General features: G+C 37.6%; 1 protein-coding gene across 3 annotated transcripts in view; it reads right to left on the minus strand.

The window, feature by feature from the left end:
* The window catches only part of MYLK4 (myosin light chain kinase family member 4), a 113994-nt gene extending 96044 nt beyond the window's left edge, over positions 1-17950 (minus strand). For 2 of the 3 annotated variants that reach the window (XM_053670564.1, XM_053670563.1), the window contains exons 1-2: positions 17802-17950; positions 16224-16494 (exon numbers count right to left, since the gene is read on the minus strand). In XM_053670564.1, coding sequence (XP_053526539.1) covers positions 16224-16494; positions 17802-17818 — 288 coding nt within the window. In that variant the 5' untranslated portion in view covers positions 17819-17950. Of the gene's footprint in view, positions 1-4656; positions 4955-16223; positions 16495-17801 lie in introns of those variants that run through there. The other variant, XM_053670565.1, reaches the window with a different exon arrangement.
* Positions 17951-21138: the final 3188 nt, after the last annotated feature.

Here is a 21138-nt window from a genome sequence, read left to right on the forward strand (position 1 = left end):
CTCTCCTCCCCAAGCAGATCACATCATGTCTCAGTCGTATTTACTCTCATCTTTGGCACTCGGGGGGACTTGCGAGGAAAGTCGCCCCCACATCCAAGTATCTGCTCTTTAAACCAAAGTTGTATTTGGCAATAATTATGGAAGATTCCCAGCAGATCCAATGTTGTGTCTTTCATATGGTGGGTGGCTCAGTAATTCTTTATTGAGTAAATTAATACAGAATCCAGACACAAAGATTTAAATGAATACTTAAACTTTAATATGGTCTGACTAATACATTTATGTTCCAACTTCATCTAGTACATTTTTAAGCAAAACTGGCTCTTTAAAAAACAAAAACTTTGAGTGTCTGATGGTGAAAAAATTGCTATGATTACTCGTGCAATTTGGTGCCATTCCTTTACTTTGTACTGAGGTGCCAGTACTTTTACCCACAATTGACTGTTCTTCATTAGTGAAAATTTCAAGGCAGGAGAAAAGGCAAAAATATTAGAATTATTTTCAAAACAGTTTTGGCCTTTCAGACATCTGAAAGAGTCTTACATCCTACTCCTCAGGGAGTCCAGGGCTCTCACTTTGAGAAATGCTGCTGTAGTGATGTCCCAGTAAAAGGCAGTCTGGACAATGTAGATTCATTGAGTGTTTCCCTTGCCTGTGCTGGTCTCTTTTTCCGTGGCAATTGGGAAAATGCTAAGAGCTCTTGGGAGCTTTCTTGGGGGTTCAGGCTGGAGTAGGTGAGGAGCATTTTCTGAGGCCACACTAATGAGACTCTCTGAGGCTCTCTCCAGAGAATTGAAAGGGCTTGGGTGATTAAGGGGAGTGGTAAGGTCTTTGGCAGATTCTGGGAAATTTAGAAGCTCCAAATAAAATCTTCATCTCCTGCTGTTTCTTTCTCTCTATCCCCTAGGTGTTCTAGGGAGCTCAAAACACTTTTCAGAATCCGAAAGCATCCAGAAGACTAAATATATGCTAGACTCAAAGATGCTGAAACTGAAATGTGTCAGAACTGAGAGGTGCTCTGAAACAGGCCCAGGGTGATAGGACAGCACTAGCTAGAGGTGAATTATTCTGCCTTATCAGTACTCCACAGTTAAAAATTCCAGGGGTATACCTATATCTCAGCATACCAAAAACAATGAAGCAAAAACTCCACTTAAATTGTATGGCTGAAAAGGAGAAAATGGTATTATAAAATGTTTACATTGTACAGAAGGTAGAGCCTTTTCTCAAGGACACAGAAAAAAGACATTATGAATTGAAACTTGTGTTTATAATTCATTATTGTATTTAACCCTTACCCTGATTTAGTTCAGATAAGTCTTAAACTGTATAACAATATAAGAATAAAACTTTACATCCTTGTTCACTGCTCACATTTGGAATGCAAATACTACAAGCTAAAAGTCAACTAACTGAGCAAGTCGGAGGTCTGGCTCACTCACCCCTCATTTCAGCCCTGGTCACTGCCTTTGCTGACACCTGGCCACAGACAGGAGCATTAAATCTGAGCTCCCAGAATGATGCCTTCAGGAAACTTGTCTTAGAGAAGGAGCCTGAGGCACAGGGAAATTAAGAAGCAGGACGCTTCTACCTAGAAAGAGGCGGCACAAAAGCAAGAGGCAGCAGGCCTGCTGATGGTCAGCCAACCTTTCAGGTGCACTGGCTGACCTAGAGTATGCCCTGGTCACTGAGGTGCTGTGCCCACATGGAAAAAAGCCAATGAGGAACCTGGAAAGTGACTATGCAAAGTGCTGCCCACCCTCTCTGTGATGAAAGCTGGCTCTGACAAAAGAAAACATGGAAGCAACAACATAGAAAATGTGATTGGAAGGCAATTCTGACTTTAGCAAAGGATAGTGCCTTGACATTACAAATATTGGACAAGTAGATTTTACCTCTCTTGAACTTTGAGTTCCCCTTTCAGAGAGGATTTACATGAGCGGAGGTCCAAGGTCTCTCAAGGCTGTGTTTCTCATGTTCCTAATCTTTGAGTCACAGACTTCACGTTAGAGCACAGGCCTTTTATATCCATTTGTTATGTAAATGCCACAATAACCTAAGCTCATGAAAATCCCTGACTGCATGAAGCCATTAGCAATGGATTATGTGCTAGTTTTGTGCTGGTGTCCAAATAAGCATCTATCATTTTTAAACAATCAAAGAACTAGAAAATCAAACTCTTCCCCCTAATTAAAACTTGTGAGGTTGAAGTTTTGCCTGGGCCTCTGATGGGGAACCAACATTCACTCATATGAAGTTGAAAATTCCATAGGGTTAGTTAACCCATAAGACAGCCCTTGATTAGTAGGGATGGCACCAGTAGGTCAGGGCCCCCCTCAGTCCTATTTATGAATAAATCTGAGGTCACTACCCAGCAGGGGTCAGCTTGGTAATATGACTTTGTTGGGGCTCCCCTCCTCCCCTATTTCATAATCCTCAGGCTCCCACTCCTATTCTCTGAAGTCAGTTCTCCAAACAAACAATCTGTACACATGCTCTTGTCTCAGCTCTATTTTCTGATGGGACCTCAGAAGCGACAATATGAAGAACATTTGTCTAAGCACATAAGAAGGACTAAATAAACTTTATCTGTTATCTATTTTCTATGTGTCTGCTATGTAGAGTGAAGATTTTGGATCTCTCCTCTCACTGGACTGCTTATCACTAGTTTCTCTGGTCTTTGTTATTGTCAGTACATGGCAGCCAGAAAATGAGAAACGAAGTTGAAAGAGCCAAATGGTACAAGGCAGAGACCTGGAAATAGCTTCTACCAGGTGATTTGGGATCAATTCATTGTTAAAGATTTGGGGTTAACTTTTAAAATTTACATGTATGCTTGTGTGTTGTTATATATTTCAAAATTTAGAATAATCACATCAAAACCATGACTTTATGTATTGCTTCTGCTAATATTTTAAATGACTTGACATATAAAAATAATTAATAGGAAAAAATTAGTAAGCAGATATAGCAAAGTCATAAAGGAGATATGTGAAAAACTTAAGTCTGGGAAACACTAATAGATTAATGTGCTTTTTACAACCACAATGTTTTAGGTAAGTTGATAGTGGAAATTCTGAAATTGAATGAACAACATTCTTTTCCATTTGGAAGATAAAAACTCTTCTAGTATTTCCCATAGGAGATATTTTAAAAGCCAAAAGTTATTAATGCTTGGGCAACAATGACCAAGTCTGAAAATGCAAACCTAACCATGATGTTAGGTCAGATCTAAAGACACTTAATAGTGTTTCATAACATCTTTTTTTTTCAAAAAAATTTATTTCTGTCCGTCTTTCTCCCAACTTTTTTACTCTGTCCTCAAGTAAGATATATCAAATGAAAAACCATTTCAAGATCTGGCAGTTTCTCTGAAAATGAACTTAATGGTCAGTGATACTTACTGTGTCAGGCTCACAGACATTAGGAAAGCCCTACTCCTCGGGCTCTCAGTCCTCTAAACACCACCAAGACACTGAATTGATGGTTTCTTGTTGAAAAAACCATAAATAAAGTATTTATATGCAGGGTAGGGCAAAAGTAGGTTTACAGTTGTTCATATGGAAAAAATAAAATAATTAATAAATAATAACACAAGAATAAACTCTGTTTCATGTACTCACACCTGTAAGCCTGCTTTTGCCCCATTCTGTATTGGTGGCATCAGAATATATTGCCCAACTGACCTGGAAAAAATTTTTTAACTGTAAATCATGCATTCTCAATTATGGTGATATCACCCCCGAGAAGGTAAAAGTGGATTGTTTAGGAGGAGTAAGGAAAACTTACTTTTTATGTATAAAGTACAGATATACCTTTAACATCTAAACAAATATACAGTCTATCTATTGTATTAAGATGTCATAGGAAGGGTTCACCTACAGGAAAAAAACCCCAAAGTCTCTGTAAGTGAATAGGTAATAAAAAAAGCTGAGGAACCCTACTGTAAATTTACATCCTATGGAAACAGTGATTCAGACTGTTTTCTGTGGCATCTTCTAAACTGTCCTGTATTGTTTTTAAAATAACTTATTCTATGTTAATTGATAAAAAGAAGTAAATGTGTACAATGAGGTATTTTTCCAGATCCAAATACCCTCTCTTGGAAAGTGCTAAAATCCCTAGAATCTGAGTTATTTTTCTTCTTTCAGAATTCTACTACTATCCCAGCTGAATTCCATTCCTGGAATAGCTATGGTATCAAGTGACAGGCGTTGTCAGGCAAGGTTCAAAGGAAAAGGCATAGAAGGCTGTGCTAGATAGCTTTCTCAGTACAGGTGATCGCTCTTCAGATACTGTTTTTGCCATAGACTTCTTAATAAGGGTAAGAAAGTTCTGCTTTTGTGTTATTTTCATAAGTAAGCCATATAAGAAAGCAGAAGACTAAAGAGAGGTTAACATTTTTAGCCCTTACAAGAAAAACTGACCACCAACTTTAATATGTACCAGGAATGGCAGTTTTAGGGTTCCCTGAAAGTCAGTGCAGTTGTTAGAAATGTTTGAATGTGCCACCAGCCTCTATTATACCAGCTGTTCTCCTGAGTAGGCCGTCTTGGGCATGCATTCCAGCCCCTTTGTCAGGCACCACTCCATGACTGGAAACATTTAAATAGAACAGTAAAATGAATCAGTCTTAGTTAAAAGTGATATTACTACCTGTGTGTCCTCAAGAGCAGGAGCCTGTCTGCTGCATCTCCATGTCATCATGGACCGGAACACACACCAGAGCAAAGAAGATGAAATGAAGCACACACTACCTACAATCCAGATGTCTTTCCTTCTAAGAGGTGACTCCATTCTCTGGAAGCAGCTACAGAAGAAGTCAGTTGGCTTATATGATCCTTCCCTCCCCTGATCTAGCACAAACACATCCCTGCGATCAGTTGTTATGTGCTCTGTTCTCAGGAGTAGGCATTGCCAGATCACAGAGAGTTCTTGCAGGAGCCTGTAAGAGATGTTTCCAGTTACATGATCCACAGATAATGTGCCTCTTTAAAAGGAAAAATATGATGGTCTGTGTAACAGATCTGAAACAGGTGCAGGATCAGAGAGAGATCTGTGGTGATAATTGACACCAATGCAAAAGAGCTTGTCCCCAGTTCAAGGACGATTAATAAAGAAGTAGGGGTGGAGAAATGTAACTTTAAAAAATTACAAAACTTCCACCCTCCTCTGCATTATTTTGAGATCTGAGCTATAGTCTTCTTTATTGTTATTCAATTACAGTTGTCACTTTTTCCCCATATTACTCTCCCCTTGTTCACCCACCCCCATCTCCCACATTCAATCCTCCCCATCGTTGTCTTTGTCCGTGGGTTCTTTATACCTGTCCCTTGGTGACCTTCCCCCCCTTTTCTTGTTATACCTCTCCCCTCTCCCCTCTGGTTATTATCATGTGTTCATTATTTCCATGTCCCTGGTTCTATTTTGTTCTCTTGTTTGTTTTATGAATTAGGTTCCACTTATAGGTGGGATCATATGCTATTTGTCCCTCATCACCTGGCTTATTTCACTTAGCACAATGCTCTCCAGTTCCATCCATGCTGTCTTGGTGAAGGGTAAGATTTTCTTCTTTCTTTCTGCTGCGTTATAAACCATTGTATAAATGTACCATAGTTTTTTGATCCATTCATTTACTGATGGGCACTTAGGTTGCTTCCAGTACTTGGCTATTGTAAATTAGCTGGTATGAACAGCTAACTTGGCTATTATGAACTTTGGGGTGCATAGGTTCTTTTGAATTGGTGTAATAGGATTCTTAAGGTTTAATCACAGCAGTGGTATTGCTGGGTCAAAAGGCCCATGTTTAGTTTTCTGAGGAATTCCATACCGTTTTTCACAGTGGCTGCTCCATTCTGCATTCCCACCAACAGTTCACTAGGGTTCTCTTTTCTCCACAACCTCACCAGCACTTCTGGTGTGTTGATTTGTTTACAATGGCTGTTTTCACTTGTATGAAGTGGTATCTCATTGTGGTTTTAATTGGAATCTCTCTGATGGTTAGTGATGCTGAGCATCCTTTCATATGTCTCTGGGCCCTCTGTATATCTTCCTTGGAGAAGTGTTCAGGTCCTTTCCCATTTATTAATTGGGCTGTTTTCTTCCTGGAGTGGAGTCATGTGAGTCCTTTATATATTTTGGAGATAGAACCCTTATCTGCGGTAACATTGACAAATATATTTTCCCATACAGTTTGTTCCCTTTTTATTTTGCTGATGTTTTCTCTATCAATGCAGAAGCTTTTTAATTTGATGAAGTCCCATTTGTTTATTCTTTCCTTTATGTCCCTTGCTATAAGGGACATATCAGTGAAAATATTGCTGCATAGAATATCTGAAATTTTACTGCCTATGTTCTCCTTTAGGACTTTTATGGTGTCATAACTTATATTTGTCTTTTATCCATCTTGAGTTTATTTTTGTGTATGGTGTAAGCTGGTGGTCAAGTTTCACTTTCTGCATGTAGCTATCCAGATCTTCTAACACCATTTGTTGAGGAGGCTATCTTTACTCCATTTTATGCTCCTATCCCCTTTGTCAAATGTTAAGTGACCATAGAGATTTCAGTTTATCTCTGGGCTCTCTATTCTGTTCCATTGATCTATGTGTATGTTCTTATGCCAGTACCAGATCGTTTTGATTACCATGGACTTGTAATGTAGTTTGATATCAGGTATTGTGATCCCTCTTACTTTGTTCTTCTTTCTCAGAATTGCTGAGGCTATTCAGGGTCATTTATGGTTCCCTACAAACGTTTGAAATGTTTATTTTATATCTGTGAAATATGTCATTAGTATTTTAATAGGAACTGTGTTAAACCTATAAATTGCTTTGAATAGTATTGACATTTTAATAATGTTAATTCTTCCAATCCATGAACATGGTGCATACTTCCATTTATTTGTGTCTTCCTTAATTTCTTTTTCAGTGTCGTGCAGTTTTCTGAGTATAGGTCTTTTCCACCTTGGTTGGTTATATTCCTAGGTACTTTACTTTTCTTGTTGCTATGGCAAATGGGATTTTTTCCTGATTTCTATTTCCAATATATCATTGGTGTACAAAAATATCCCACTGTTTTGCTAAATTCAGTTATAGGTAGAGTAGTTTTTGGTGGAGTCTTTAGGGTTTTCTATGGACACTATCATGTCATCTACAAACAATGACAGTTTGCTTCCTCCTTTACAATTTGGATGCCTTTTGTTTCTTTTCGTTGTCTGATTGCTGTGGCTAGAATTTCCAATACTATGTTGAATAGAAGCAGGAAAAGTGGATATCCTTGTCTTAAATATATTGTTTTTTGAGGAGAAGGGAAGGAAAGGGAAGAAATATCATTGGTTTTTGTTTCCAGGCGCCCTGAGCTACCCCAGCCAGGGCAATATCCTTGTCTTGTTCCTGATCTTAGTAGAAAACTTTTAGTTTTTGCCTATTGAGTATGATGATGGCTATAGTTTTCTCTTATATGGCCTTTATTATATTGAAGTATTCTCCCTCTACTCCCACTTTTCTGAGTGTTTTTATCACAAATGGGTGCTGTACCTTATCCAATGCTTTTTATGCATTTGTTAATATGATCATATGATTTTTGTCTTTCCTTTTGTTTCTGTTTTGTTTATGTTTATTGATTTGGGAATATTATACAATCCTTGCATCCCTGGGATGAATCCCACTTGATCATGGTGTACAATCTTTTTAATGTATTGCTGGATGCAGTTTGCCAACATTTTGTTGAGTATTTTAGCATCCATGTTCATCAGCAATATAGGCCTGTAGTTTTCTTTCTTTGATGTGTCTTTATCTGGTTTTGCCTTCAGGATGATGCTGGCCTCATAAAAAGGGTTTGGGAGTCCTCTCTCTTCTTGGACTTTTTGGAATAGTTTGAGAAGGATAAGGGTTAGCTCTTTCTTAAATGTTTGTAAACTTATCCTGTGAAATTATCTGGTCCAGGGCTTTTGAGTGCCATTAGTGTTTTGATTACTGCTTTGATTTCACCAGCTGTCATTGGCACGTTCAGGCTTTCTGCTGCTTCTTGTTTTGGAAGATCATTCAGTTTGGGAAGATAACATTTTTCTAGAAATTTGTCCATTTCACCCAGATTTTCCTTTCTTGGCATATAGTTTTTCATAGTAATTTCTTAAAATCCTTTGTATTTCTGTGGTATCAGTTGTACTTTCTCCTTTTTCATTTCTGATTTTATTTATTTGGGTTCTCTCTCTTTTCTTCTTGATGAATCTTGTGAAAGGCTTGACAATTTTGTTTATCTTCTCAAAGAACCAGCTCCTGGATTTAGTGATCCTTTTAATTGTTCTTTTAATCCCTGTATCATTTAATTCTGTTCTGATCCTTCTACTAATTATTAATAATTTTGATTATTTCCTTCCTTCTACTCTCTGTGCTTTGTTTGTTATTGTCCCTCCAGTTCTTATAGCTGTAGCATTAGACTGTTTATTTGAAATGTTTCTGTCATTTTAGATAGGCCCATATGGCTACAAACTTACCTCTCAGGACTGTCTCTACTGTTTCTTATAGGTTTTGGACTGTTCTGTGTTCATTTTTATCCATTTCCAGAAACTTTTAAATTTCTTCTTTGATTTCATTCTGAACCCATTCATTCATTGTTTAATAGCATGCTATTCAAGCTCCATGAATTTGGTTGGTTTCCAGTTCAAGTCATTGTGGTCCAAGAAAATGCTTGATATGATTTAATTTTTTTAATTTGTTGAGGCTTGTTTCGTGCCCTATCATATGGTCTACCTTTGAAAATTTTCCATGTGCATTTTAATAAATGCATATTTTGCTTCTTTGGGGTGAAAGGTTCCATATATATCAGTTAAGTCCATTTGATCTAAGGCATTGTTCAATGCCACAATATCATTGTTGATGTTTTGTTTGGAAGATCTATTCATTGTTGACAGTGGGATGTTAAAATCCCATAGTATAAGTGTGTTGCTGTCTATATCTTTCTTGAAATCTTCCAAGATTTTTCTTATATATTTCAGTGCTCCTATGTTGTGTGCATATGTTCACAATGTTTATGTCTTCTCGATGGATTCTTCCCTTGAGTATTAGGAAGTGTCGTTCTGTGTCTCTTTTCATGACCTTTGTTTTAAAGTCTATCTTGTCTGATATAAGTATTGCTACCCTGCCTTTTTTTCCCTGCCCATATGCTTAAAATATTTTTCCAGCCCTTTATTTTCGGTCTGTGTAGGTCTTTTGTTATGAGGTGGGTCTCTTCTAAGCAACATATGTGTGGGTCATGTTTTCTTATCCATTCAGCTACCCTATGTCCTTTGATTGGAGCACTTAATTTATTTACACTTAAGGTTATTTTTGATAGGTACTTATTCATTTTTCCCCTTTGTACCAGTGTTCATCTCTCTCACTCCTTTTTTTCATCTCTTAAAGCAATCCCTTTAGCATATCTTGTAATGCTGTTTTGTTGCAAGTGTATTTTTTAATATCCTTCTGTCATCTGGGAAATTCCTTATTTTGCTTTCCATTTTAATTGAGAACCTCACTGAGTAGAGTAGTCTTGGTTGCAGGCCTTTGCTTTTTATTACTTGGAATATTTTTTACCATTCCCTTCTTGTTTATAGTATTTCTGTTGAGAAATCCATTGCTAGCCTTATTGGAGCTCCCCTGTTTTATACCATCTGTTTCTCCCTTGCTGCTTTTAAGCTTCATTTTCTTTGAGTTTTGCCACTTTAATTACAATGTGTTTGCAGTGGGCCTCTTAGAGTTCATCTTGATTGGGACTCTCTGAGCTTCTTGGACTTGTGTGAAATTTTCTCTTATCAAGTTAGGGAAGTTTTCTGTCATTATTTTATCAGCAGATTTTGTATCCCTTGTTCCTTTTCTTCTCCTTCTGGTATTCCTATGATTTGAATGTTGTTGCATTCCACATTGTCCTGAAGTTCCCTTAGGCTATCTTCACACTTTTTAAGTCTTTTTGTCATGTTGTTGCTCTACCTGGGTATTTCTTTCCAACTTGTTTTCCAGATCAATTATTTGGTCCTCTGCTTCATCTATTCTGATTATAATTCCTTCTAGTGTATTTTTTTTGTTTTAGATATTGTATTCTTCATTTCTTCCTGGCTTTTGTTTATATTTTCTATTTCCTTTTTCATGCTGCTGCACTTCTCACTCAGCTCCTTGTAGTTTGTGAATTCCTTGAGCACCCTTATAACCATTCTTTTGATTTTTATTTCTGATAGTTTGCTTGCCTTCATTGAATTTAGCTATTTTACTGGGGTTTCTTCCATTTCTTTTGATTAGGGGTTCTTTCTTTGTCTCCCCACTTTAGGTGACCCTTTTTAGTTTGTTTGTTTCTGCATTTCCAGATGCTCTGTTTTGCCAGCTGTCTTTGTAGGGTGAACTTCTGTGTTAGGTGTTCTGTGGGACTCAGTGGTGCAGTCTCTTTGATCTCCTTGTTCAAATGCTCTAGGATTGACCTTTCTCCTGTTTGTGTGGGGTCTCTTGTTGTACTTGGGCTTTACCTGTTGGTAGATTTGTTGTTCGTGGGTTCTCCCCTTGAGCCAGCTTACTGGTAGTCACAGCTCCCACCTTGTCTTATGTGCTATTGCACAGGTATTAGTTTACAAAGCAGTATCACCAGACAACCAAACCTATGCCAGCAAAAAAGAACCCCTTACCATATTAGCAACCTCAACCACAATTGAACTAAGAGTAATAAAGGTGATAAGAGATTGTGGATATTATAAGATATGACAAAGAGAATATGAAATGACTAAAAGAGGGGGGAAGTTATTGCATGGTAAGAGGGAGGAGAATTAATGAGTTGGGATAGAACTGAGGTCAAAAGGGAGAGTACAAAATTTAACAGATAAGTAAAACACAAAAGGGCAATGGGAACAATAGGGTAGGTAGGAAAGGGAAGAGTATACTATGGAGTGTGAAGTAAAATTGAATAAATATTGGGCCCATGGGAGCAAAATTTCAAAGAAACCACAGCAGGGTTGATAGCAGTGGCATCTGAATGAGGCTTTATAAAGGTGGAATGGGAATAAAAATATTGTAGAAAAGAAAAAAGTGAATATGAGATACCTACAGTAAAGAAAAATAATTTTGAGGGGATGGAGGAAGCAAACTAATAAGAGTAAAGACTAAAGCCCAGGTTGAGAGAGTGTTAAAAATGAGACAGAGAGAGATAAAACAATGAAATAAAAATTCCTCACTCAACTGCACAGGGACAGGGGGAAGGTGAAGTAGAGTAAGACAAAGGGAGAGCATTCTATGCTATTTAAAGTACAAACAAATAGTGAACAATCAGGAGTTCCTTTGGAGAAGTACAGTGATAACCATGGTATTTCACCCAATTAGCCACTGTTTATAAAAGGTGGAAAAGAAATAAGACTCTCGTAAAAGGGGGAAAAAGAATGTGAGCTGACTTAAGAAAGAAGAGAACTTATGAGAGGTTAGATGGAGGAGAAATAGTGAGAGTAAGGGATAGAAACTTGGCACAGTGTGAGAGAAAATAAAGTTTACACCAACAGTATTAAAGCTCAGAAAGATGTCAAAATGGATTAAGGTCAGGTAAGGGTACTGTGTGGTATTTGGAATAATAATAGTATGTTAAGAAACATATAATGTGAATAAAACAAATAAAAAGTAAACCAAGAGTAGTGAGTTATTTGGAATATGAGTGAAGTGAAAGAAGAAAAATTAAAATGCCATATGAAAGGTAGAATAAAAAACAAGACAAACAAGAAACTAAACAAATGGAAAGAAGAAAGAAATAAAAATAACATTCAAGTTCTGGTGAAGAACAAAGTGAAATTTGTCTCAACTGTTGGTTTTCACCTTTTGACTTCTTTCTGTATGTGTCTGTGGTTTTCTCTCAGCTCTAGGTCTTAATGTATTGCTCTTAAAAAAAAAAGCCTCCTGCTGATTGTTAAGCCTGCCCAGCTGGTTTTGCAGATCGTCTTGGTTCCTGCAGACAATTGGGTTCTGCAAGGATGGCGGCTTAGTGTGGAGTATGATAATCACAGGTGCCCAGTTTCCAGTCAACATTCCCAGAGCACTATACTGCATGCACACTCTCCACTCTGTGCAGTTGCTCCAGGCTATCCCCAATAAGCCACCTCCCTTTGCACCCCTTTAATCAATCCATGAGGTGTCCTGAACGAGAGCAAATAACTCACACACCCCTCCCTCGTTATTGGCCTGCCACTGCACATGGGTCCCTACACAGTGTGTTTTAGTTCCCCTTTGGAAAAAAGTCTTTGTGGGCGCCACTGCCGCTCTAAGCCACCCCCCAGCTTTTCATATACTCCAACTTTCTGGCAAGTCCAGAGTCTGTCTAGGTCATAGCCAGTCACAGCCCACCTCTTCTCCCACCTCCAGGTGCCATCGGAATCCCTTAATTTTTTTTGCCACTACACTGGCCAGCGACCATCACCCCAGCCTAGATATGTCGCTGGCTATGTGTGTGTTTGTTGCTTTTTATACACCCCACCTCCCCACCCATCCCAGTGACTTTATGCTTCCAGGTCTCCCCTGGTGCAGGTCTGGGACTTCCCCACCCTGGGAGGGGTAGGAGCCGCTAGGCTGCTATCACTGACCCAGCTCTCTTCCAATGTCCCCGGCAGCCCTGGTCTTTAGTGCCAAGCCCTGGGACCTTCTCTGTTGGCCTAACAGACCTTTTTACCACCCATTTTGAAGCATTCCCTGCACACTTTGGCTTCTAAACTTCATATCAGCTAAGATTCTGTTGGCTGTTCACTCGTTTTTTCAGAAGATCACCTAAGTGTCCTAGTTCAGTGCACAAGCAAGTGGGCTCAAGTCCCACCTACTTCACCACTATCTTCTCTCCTCAGGAACTCTGCACTCAACACCTAAGCTATAGTCTTTGTGAATGCCACTGATGGTAAAATTTCATAGCAGTTAGACAGGAAAGGTCACCTGCTACTAAAAACACCAACCGCCATCAAAATAGGCAGATCCCGGTTTTTCTCTAACCCACTCTATATTATTCACATCCTGTTATTAAGTGTTTTCTTTTGTTTGATCTTTAGAGCATTCATACAAGGTATTTAAACATTCCAGAGGCTATGAAGTCCTGCCTCTGTTAGGGTCATCCTTAGTTTCTACTCCCACAGCTTTGCCTCATTCTCCTGATTAAGACCATACCTTTTGGATGGAGGATAAGTAACTAGGGGTATACTGGAAGGTGGGGAAAACCACAGAATGAGGAGGTAAACATAGATAATCTTGGGTATAAAATGTAGGGGAATATATAGCAGCAAATGAGGGAAGGCAGAGAGAAGCTGACAGAACCCAATGGGAGAATGGAAGTCTGGCCGCCCCAAAAAGTCATCTGGCTCTTTTATCTTTCACTAAGCAAATAATGTGTGTGTGTGTTTGTGTTAAACAGTAAATTAGATCTGAAGGAAATGCAGAAAGGGGGCTATTCACATAAGAAATAAAGAAGTAACAAAAGAAGAAATCCTGAATTTGATTGTGTAAAAGTAATATTAATATAATTTTGAGTCATTTTTCATTCATGAATTCATGGTATACACACAGTAGCTATTAAACTCATCATTCATGTGAAAGATCATTTTAGGTTTTACTGTATTTCAACAGCATATTATATATGTTAAATCTAGTTTATAATGGCATATCTGCTAAAAACTTTTACAATTCTACACTGTTTAGGTAATTTTGAACACCTTTTTAAATATAATAGAAAGAAAAATTTATTACAAAACAAAATAAAAAGGAAAGCAAAAAAATTAAATGAACAAATGTGCTAGAAAAGTAGAATATGGGGTATTTGATAAATCCAGTGAAGGAAAAATAAATGAAATAGAAAAACCTGGCTAAGAGCAGGAAAAGAAGAAGAATCTGAGCCTTACAAAACATGTTAACAAATACAAGTTGTTAAATTTACATGTATCTTGCCCTGTTTGGACTGGAGATTAAAGATTTTTCTAGAAAGAACTGCACTTCAAGCCTTCAAAACATAGCTTCTACATCACATAGTGTCTAAAAGGCAGAGTAAATTCTTTCCTGTGCACCAAAGATAACGTTTTTACTATAATTATCAGTGCTAATCTTCTCAAAGAGAGATGAGATGAAAAAGGTGAATACATGGAAAAAATTATGGCAAGTATTTTTTAAATAATCCCTGGAGAGAAAAGAGTATAATTTACTGTGTTCCCAACCAAAAGAAGATGGGGACACAGTCTAGCTCTGTCTACATACCCAATGACATCTGAGCTGCTGGAGTGCCCTGCTCCACCACCCACTACCAAAGCCTCCTGGCTACCCGCTGACTAGGCAAACAAGAGCCTCCGGCAGAGGGCCTTGGCAGTGATGGGAAGGAGGAGAGGTCTCTGCCTCACGTTCTTGTGCCCATATATCCTCCACAAGGCAAGAAAGAGACAGGGAAATTTATTGCTGACATCTCTGGGCCCTTTGCCATTTACAAAGAACAGCTGAATGGGATGTATGGAGCTACTAGCAATTCCCTCCCACCTTCCACCCACACTGAATGAAGAACCAAAGCCAGGAGGCCCAGGTTACACAGAGAACATCCAATTAATTGTGAAGGATGTTTTTAGGGTTTATGGATAACAACGCTCTCAGTCTTTGCTTCAAAAATATCCTAAAATATTTGATGACCAAATAATTTGATTTCTAATATTTGAGAATAGTTCATCACAAAAACAATGCTTCCTTAAAATGTTCATGTTTCAGCTTAGCACCATCTCACTCTTTAAAGAGGTTGTCTCCTTATAAAAATTTCACCAGAATTTAGAGAAAAACATTACTGGAAAAAGGATCAAATTCATGTAAACTATTAAGATAGTTTGTCATTTCAAAGTTATCCAAGAAGAATATTTTATCTTCTCTGTCCAGCAGAAATTAATTACCAGAAAAAATCCTTCTGTTTGTTTTATACTGTAACAGCCGTAATGAGGAAGTCCTTCATAGCTGACTGAAACTTTGCCTGTGGAAATTTCTTCTTGGTGTATACCTCTTGAACAAGATATTAACTCATAGGGAAAGTGGAGTACTAAAAAAGCCTAAGTTTCGACCTCACTCACTTCTCTCCAGTATATCCTCTGCCTTGTATTCCTAACAGCTTTTTCATTCTATTGTCTGTTAGAAATGCCCTTTGTATCTGCATAGTATACTGCTGGACAAAAAAAGATCTTTCCCAAATCAGCTTAATAAAAATTAGTTGCTCTGATTAATAAAACATTGACTCCTAGACCTCAATCAGAAGGGAGATTTCACTTAAATAGATCTGTTCCTTCCACGAACATCTTTTTATTGCCTATTTGGCCTATTATGTGCCAGTTACTGGGAAAGCAACTGAAAATGCAAGGGCAAGAGATGTGAGGTCCTGACCTGGAGGAGTGATACTAGAGAAAAGTGACAAATGCATTCGAAACAATTGCTTGTGCTAGAATAAAGGCATAGGCAAACTGCTGTGAGGCCCATGGGAGGCCAGGAACTGCCTGTGTATGGATCTATGAGAGCGAACTAACTAAGTGAAGGTATGGGAGGGGATTGTTGCTGACTAACATTTATTAAATGCTTACCATGGTGGCAGGTGCTATTCTAACTGCTTTTTATACATTATCACACTTAATTTTCGCAACAACTGTCATCCCATTATCCAGATGAGGCAACCCCTTGGTTGAAGCCCTTTGCCAAAGATCAAGCAGCCACAATCAGCACCCTTGTGCTGCACATGTGTAGACATGGGAGTGCCATCAGGCAAGGCTTGCTTATCGCTGTCTCTGACCACCACTGTCAACAACTCTACCATCTACCCTGTGACTAGATTAAGGTCTTAAGGAGACTCAAAACTTCCTCAGAGCAATTATACCCCTAGTAGTCCTCAGAATTTCATGCCCAAATCCATCCTTTTAAATGATCCTTCTTAAGAAATGTGTTTCCATAAATTTGTTTTCATAGCTTTGAAGCCACTAACTACAATGGAACCTGCAGGTAGAGATGCCTACTCAAAGGCCTTCTAAGTACTTACCAAACTCAATTATATAATTTACAATGCATAATTGTCAGTGAAACAAAATTAAATCTTGCCTATTTATAAATTTCCCCTAATTCTACACTCAAGTGACAAAGTAGAATTTGCAAAGGGTCTGATAAATGACTATCTTTACTGACGTATATAAGAAAAGATAAGGCAGAATTAATACTTTTCAGGAGACTCAATTAGCACACAATTACCTCATTATTTTCAGATCCTGAATCCTGTTCACTAGAACTTTCTTCCAGAACACATTTCATCTTCTCATCCTCGTCCATGCACTGGAAGAAGGCCATTTTCTCCAGGTGGTTACTGTTGTAGCATGTGGCGATTTCTTCCAGTCTCTTCACTTTTAATATCTTGGTGGAGAGTTTGATTAAGTTACTGTCCGGAGTGTGGTTTTCATCTCCTTCTGTCCCTGATTTGTAAATCAAGACGCAGTTGTGGCTTTTGATTGCACCCTCCTCTGGACTGTAAGGAAAGAAAACAAAGTTCTCATCACTCACATATTTGACTTTTGGGAACATGACCGGTGAAAATTTTGAAGTCTCTTCTGTTTAAAATAGATACAGGATCCAAAAACAGGAAGAGAAATGTTAATATTAATATTGAGTTTCAAATGACAAAACTTTAAAAGAAAAAAGGTTTTTTCCTACATGTTCCTACAAAAGCAAATAGTAAGAAGCAACCATAAGCTTCACCAGGTAACAATATTTCCTCATTGTGTAAAATAATATTTATATCAAGTGGCCAGTTTAAATACAGAATATAGAGTTTCTTTGTATTTAATTAGGATTGAAGATTTTGCTTCTCTCATCCTCAGTAGGAAGAGCTTCCTGTGTAAAGGGTCTCACATGGGAATTTTGCCCTCCTCTGGGGAAAGATCTCCACCAAATGAGTCATTTCCAAGAGCCCTTCTCTGCCTACACTTTAAAATGTTTGGTGTTCATTTTTTAAAAAAAGAAATGTGTTTCCTTACAGTCCTCTCACATAGATAAGATACCCAGATACCTTTCTTTTCATCTTCATTAACAGCTCAGTGCCACGGAGTTAAAATCCTTGTGCTTTCCTTGAAATCCTTTCCTTACAAATTAGGTAATACACATAATACTGCTTTGATACTGGAGATCTACATGCATGTATGCATGCATGTATTGACACATCCCTTGATTATGAGGGGACTGTGATTTGAATTCCTGGAAGCTTCCCACCTCTAACTTCTGAGGCCCCCTGCTGGAGATTTTCTGAACATTTCTTCTTCCAGCTTTTGTCAGTTTGAAATAATCTGATTATTTCCAGAAAACTTCATCTTTCATTTCCTCAACTCATACAGTAACATAATACCTTGAGGTTCAAATTATTTAAGATTCAGTGCTCTACAAAATGCAGTTTAGCCACATGAAGATCTTACACCCAAGCACACTAAAATGTAAATAGTATCAACCAGAACTCTATAAGACACATTATAGACTACTATTAGAATTCTTCCAATGTCCCTGGAAAAAAATCATTATTCAAATGAGAACAGAAGTGCATGGCTATTTCTAAGGCAAATTACAACTAAAATATAACATGTAATTGCAAATGGTAAGTTGAATCAGAAATGCACAAAAAAGTAACATTAAAACAAAAGTTTAGGTCCAACATACAATAATTTTGGGAAAAATTAAATGTTAAACCCTACCTGGAGTCTGGTACAACTTGTTATTTAAGGCAACATGGAGAAGAAGAGAAGACATTTGAGAGGTTATAACAATTTAGAAAAATAGAGTAATTACCATTTATAGGAGGACATCCTATAATTTTGACCACTCCAAGTGTAGAGTATAAGTTCCAACAGATAAAGGGAAGTTTTTCAGAGTTCAAAATGACTACACAATTGTATGGCATAAGTCTTCACTGTCAGTCAGTATAACTCTTCTGAAAAGACAAGTCTCCATTATGAAAAGAAGTATCCTCTCTCTCAAATGCCACTTTAAGCCCCTGTTTAAACTAATATGGTCCTTGATCTCATGTTGCTCAGCTGTTGCCTTCTTAGTCAGATGGGGAAGAATATTAATTTTAGACACCAGGCTTTTCAAGGCCAGTGGCTCCATTTCAGAGGTCAGGTAAGGAAAGGACAGACTGGGAGCAGTGGATGAAATATCACCTTCACCTTTTCCTCCCATCAGTGTGGCAACACTGCCAGAATTATAAAACTGCATTTGTCTTTGGAGATCATATGTCCAATATGCAGACCCTTTCACATTTACGATCATGTAACTGTTCAGTCCCAGACAGGAGGATCCTGGGTGAGGGAACCCCACGACCACCTTTGGTTTCCCATTTCACACTTTAACATGAATATGAGAGATCCTCTGAAAGCACTTAGCAAGTTTTAGTTTTTTAATCCTTAAAATCCTTTGCAGTGTCTCCAACTGTTTATAGCTCTAGGGAAAGATTGAAGGCACAGGCATCTAGGGAGTTACGAAGAACGGGAACAAATTTTCATAAACTCCCTCTACAGGCAACACTGCGCCTTTCCCCCTATTTTTCCATCACAAGCCAAGAAAAGACAATCTGAGCAAATAACTCACCTGCCCGATTCTAACAGCAGTGCATTCCTAGCTTTATGTAACTGGCATAAATCCTGGATTGCTTAGTAAATAGAACTACTAATACAGACAATCCTACAATGCTTCAAGGCCTGGATGATTTCCCCCTTTTTTTTGAACCTTTGCTGATTCCTCCACCCTTACTCTAACAGCATTCTCTAGTGCTCTCTTGATTTAAAAAATATATATTTTTATTCAGATCAATGATGTATTCTATATAAAATAAAATACATGCTTCCACTTGGATAGTATATAGAGAATTATGGCAAACTCTTTAAAAGCAGAACTTCTGCTATTTTTCTAGAATTAGAAAACTTTGTTCTTCAGGAAGAATAAGCAAAATTATATATTTGTTAGAGATAAATTATTTGACAAAATTGTTATGAAAAGACTGAGCTGACTTCGGGTTACCAATTTTTCTCAGCATAATAAAGTATGAAATAGTGCTGATAGGTTGACAGATCTCTCTGCAGGAAGAATAAAACGTGTACGGCCTTCTGCTGATTTGACCACACCCTCTACTCAGACCATCAAAACAGCAAATCAGACTTTCCATCCCTTTGGCTTCAGCAAACCAGCCACAAGCTCTTGTGAGCAAGAAACCAGCAGAATCCATTTGTTTGTGTTCTTTTTTAATTTGTTAAAAATGTTATAGTATTTTTAAATCTACAGAGAGGTGAAAAGTGATAAAATAGCACAGTTTTCCTATGCCCATGCCCAAATTTCCCTCGTTTTGAAAATTTACATTGATATTATCATAATTAATGAAACAATGCTGATACTTTATTAACCAAACTCCACAGTTTATTCAGATTCTATGCGTTTCCCTAATGTCCACTTTCTGTTTTAGAATCCTATTCAGTATTTCATATTCTACTTGAAACCAATAGGATTTGTGATGGATTGGATATGGGGTATGAAAGAAATGTAGTAGAAAAGGATGGACTTCCAAATTTTTTCCTGAGCACTTCAAGGAGAAAGTTGACATTAACTGAGATTAAAAAAGGTCATTGCTCCATGGGAGGAGCAATTTGGGGGTGGGAGAAGGGCAGGAGCTGTTTTTGACATGTCCAGTAGACATTCGGGCTGAATAGGTTGTAGAGAGAAACCTGGACTTTGGGGTTCCAGCCTGGAGATATAAACTTGGAAGTCATTACATATACAGTATGTACGTACTTCCATGAACAGTATGTACTCAACAAATATTTATTCATTAATTACTAGAGAGAAAAATTTTAATTATGTCTATTTTTCCTAAAAAAGAAGAGTTAGCTAAAAGAAGCCACACTACTTACTACTTATCTTCTAAAATTAGATAACAGTCATCCAGGTTCTGCTATTTCTTACAATTTCTAGCTTCTGATGGAACAGAGGACAGCAAAATGGTACAATTCTTGACCACAAGAAGATCAAATAAACAATTAGGTAATACACGCATATATCCATTGTTATCTACTCACCTGGCTTCAGCACCCTAAGTCCAAAAAATAATGGAAATATCTTAAAGATGCTCTTATTCTTGGAAATGTTCCCAGTGAGACTAAAAGTAGGCCCAGTGACACTCTTTGCAGTTTTCATTAACATTTTGGAATTAGAGGTCTTAAAAAGTGGGAATACATTGGGAATACAGCATTCTACAAAACCATAGAAATGGGGATGCTTTCCAAAGGACATTTTAGTTAACTCTCCAGAGTCTATGCTTTTAAAGGAGCAACATAAAATTATGCATTGCCAATGAATCTATACTGTTGACATTCAAGCCAGGTTGGATAATATTAATTTGTTTATATTTGTACATGGCATTGTGAATGTTTCCAGAAGAAGGCCTCACAAGTACCAAAATGCAAATGAAAAACATATCCTGTTAGCCACAAAACTATTGAATTTTCTTCCTTTCAAAAATTACCAGTTTTATCACCCATAAAAATGAAAACAGAAAAATTGAACTTCATTGAAATTCAAAAACATTTTCTTCTTAAAAGACACTGTAAGTTATAGAGTTGGAAAAATACTGTGAGATCACATATTTAATAAAGGAATTATATTGTCAATATATAATAAACTCTTACAAATCAACAATATGATGACAACCAAATTTTAAAAAGGAGCAGAATATTTGAAAAACATTTCATCAAAGAAGATATACAAATGCATTGATTAATAAGCATATGAAAAAATGTCCCAAATCAGTCATTAGGAAGATGCAAATTAAAATCACAATTGAATAGCATTTTCAATCTACTAGAAATTCTATAATAAAAAAAACAGACATCCCTGGCTGCTGTGGTTCAGTGGATTGAGCCAAAGAGTAGCCAGTTCAATTCTCAGTCAGGGCACATGCCTGGGTTACAGTCCAGGTCCCCAGTAGGGGGTGAATGAGAGATAACCACACATTAACATTTCTCTCCTCCTTCCCCTCTCTAAAAATAAAGAAATAAAATCTTTTAAAAAAAGATAGAGAAAAGCAAATGTTGACAAGAATGTAAGTAACTGAAACCCTTCTCTTGCCTTCATTGGTGTA

The sequence above is a fragment of the Artibeus jamaicensis genome, unplaced genomic scaffold (assembly GCF_021234435.1).
Source record: "Artibeus jamaicensis isolate MK-2021 breed Jamaican fruit bat unplaced genomic scaffold, CSHL_Jam_final contig_594, whole genome shotgun sequence".
Taxonomy (NCBI): domain Eukaryota; kingdom Metazoa; phylum Chordata; class Mammalia; order Chiroptera; family Phyllostomidae; genus Artibeus; species Artibeus jamaicensis.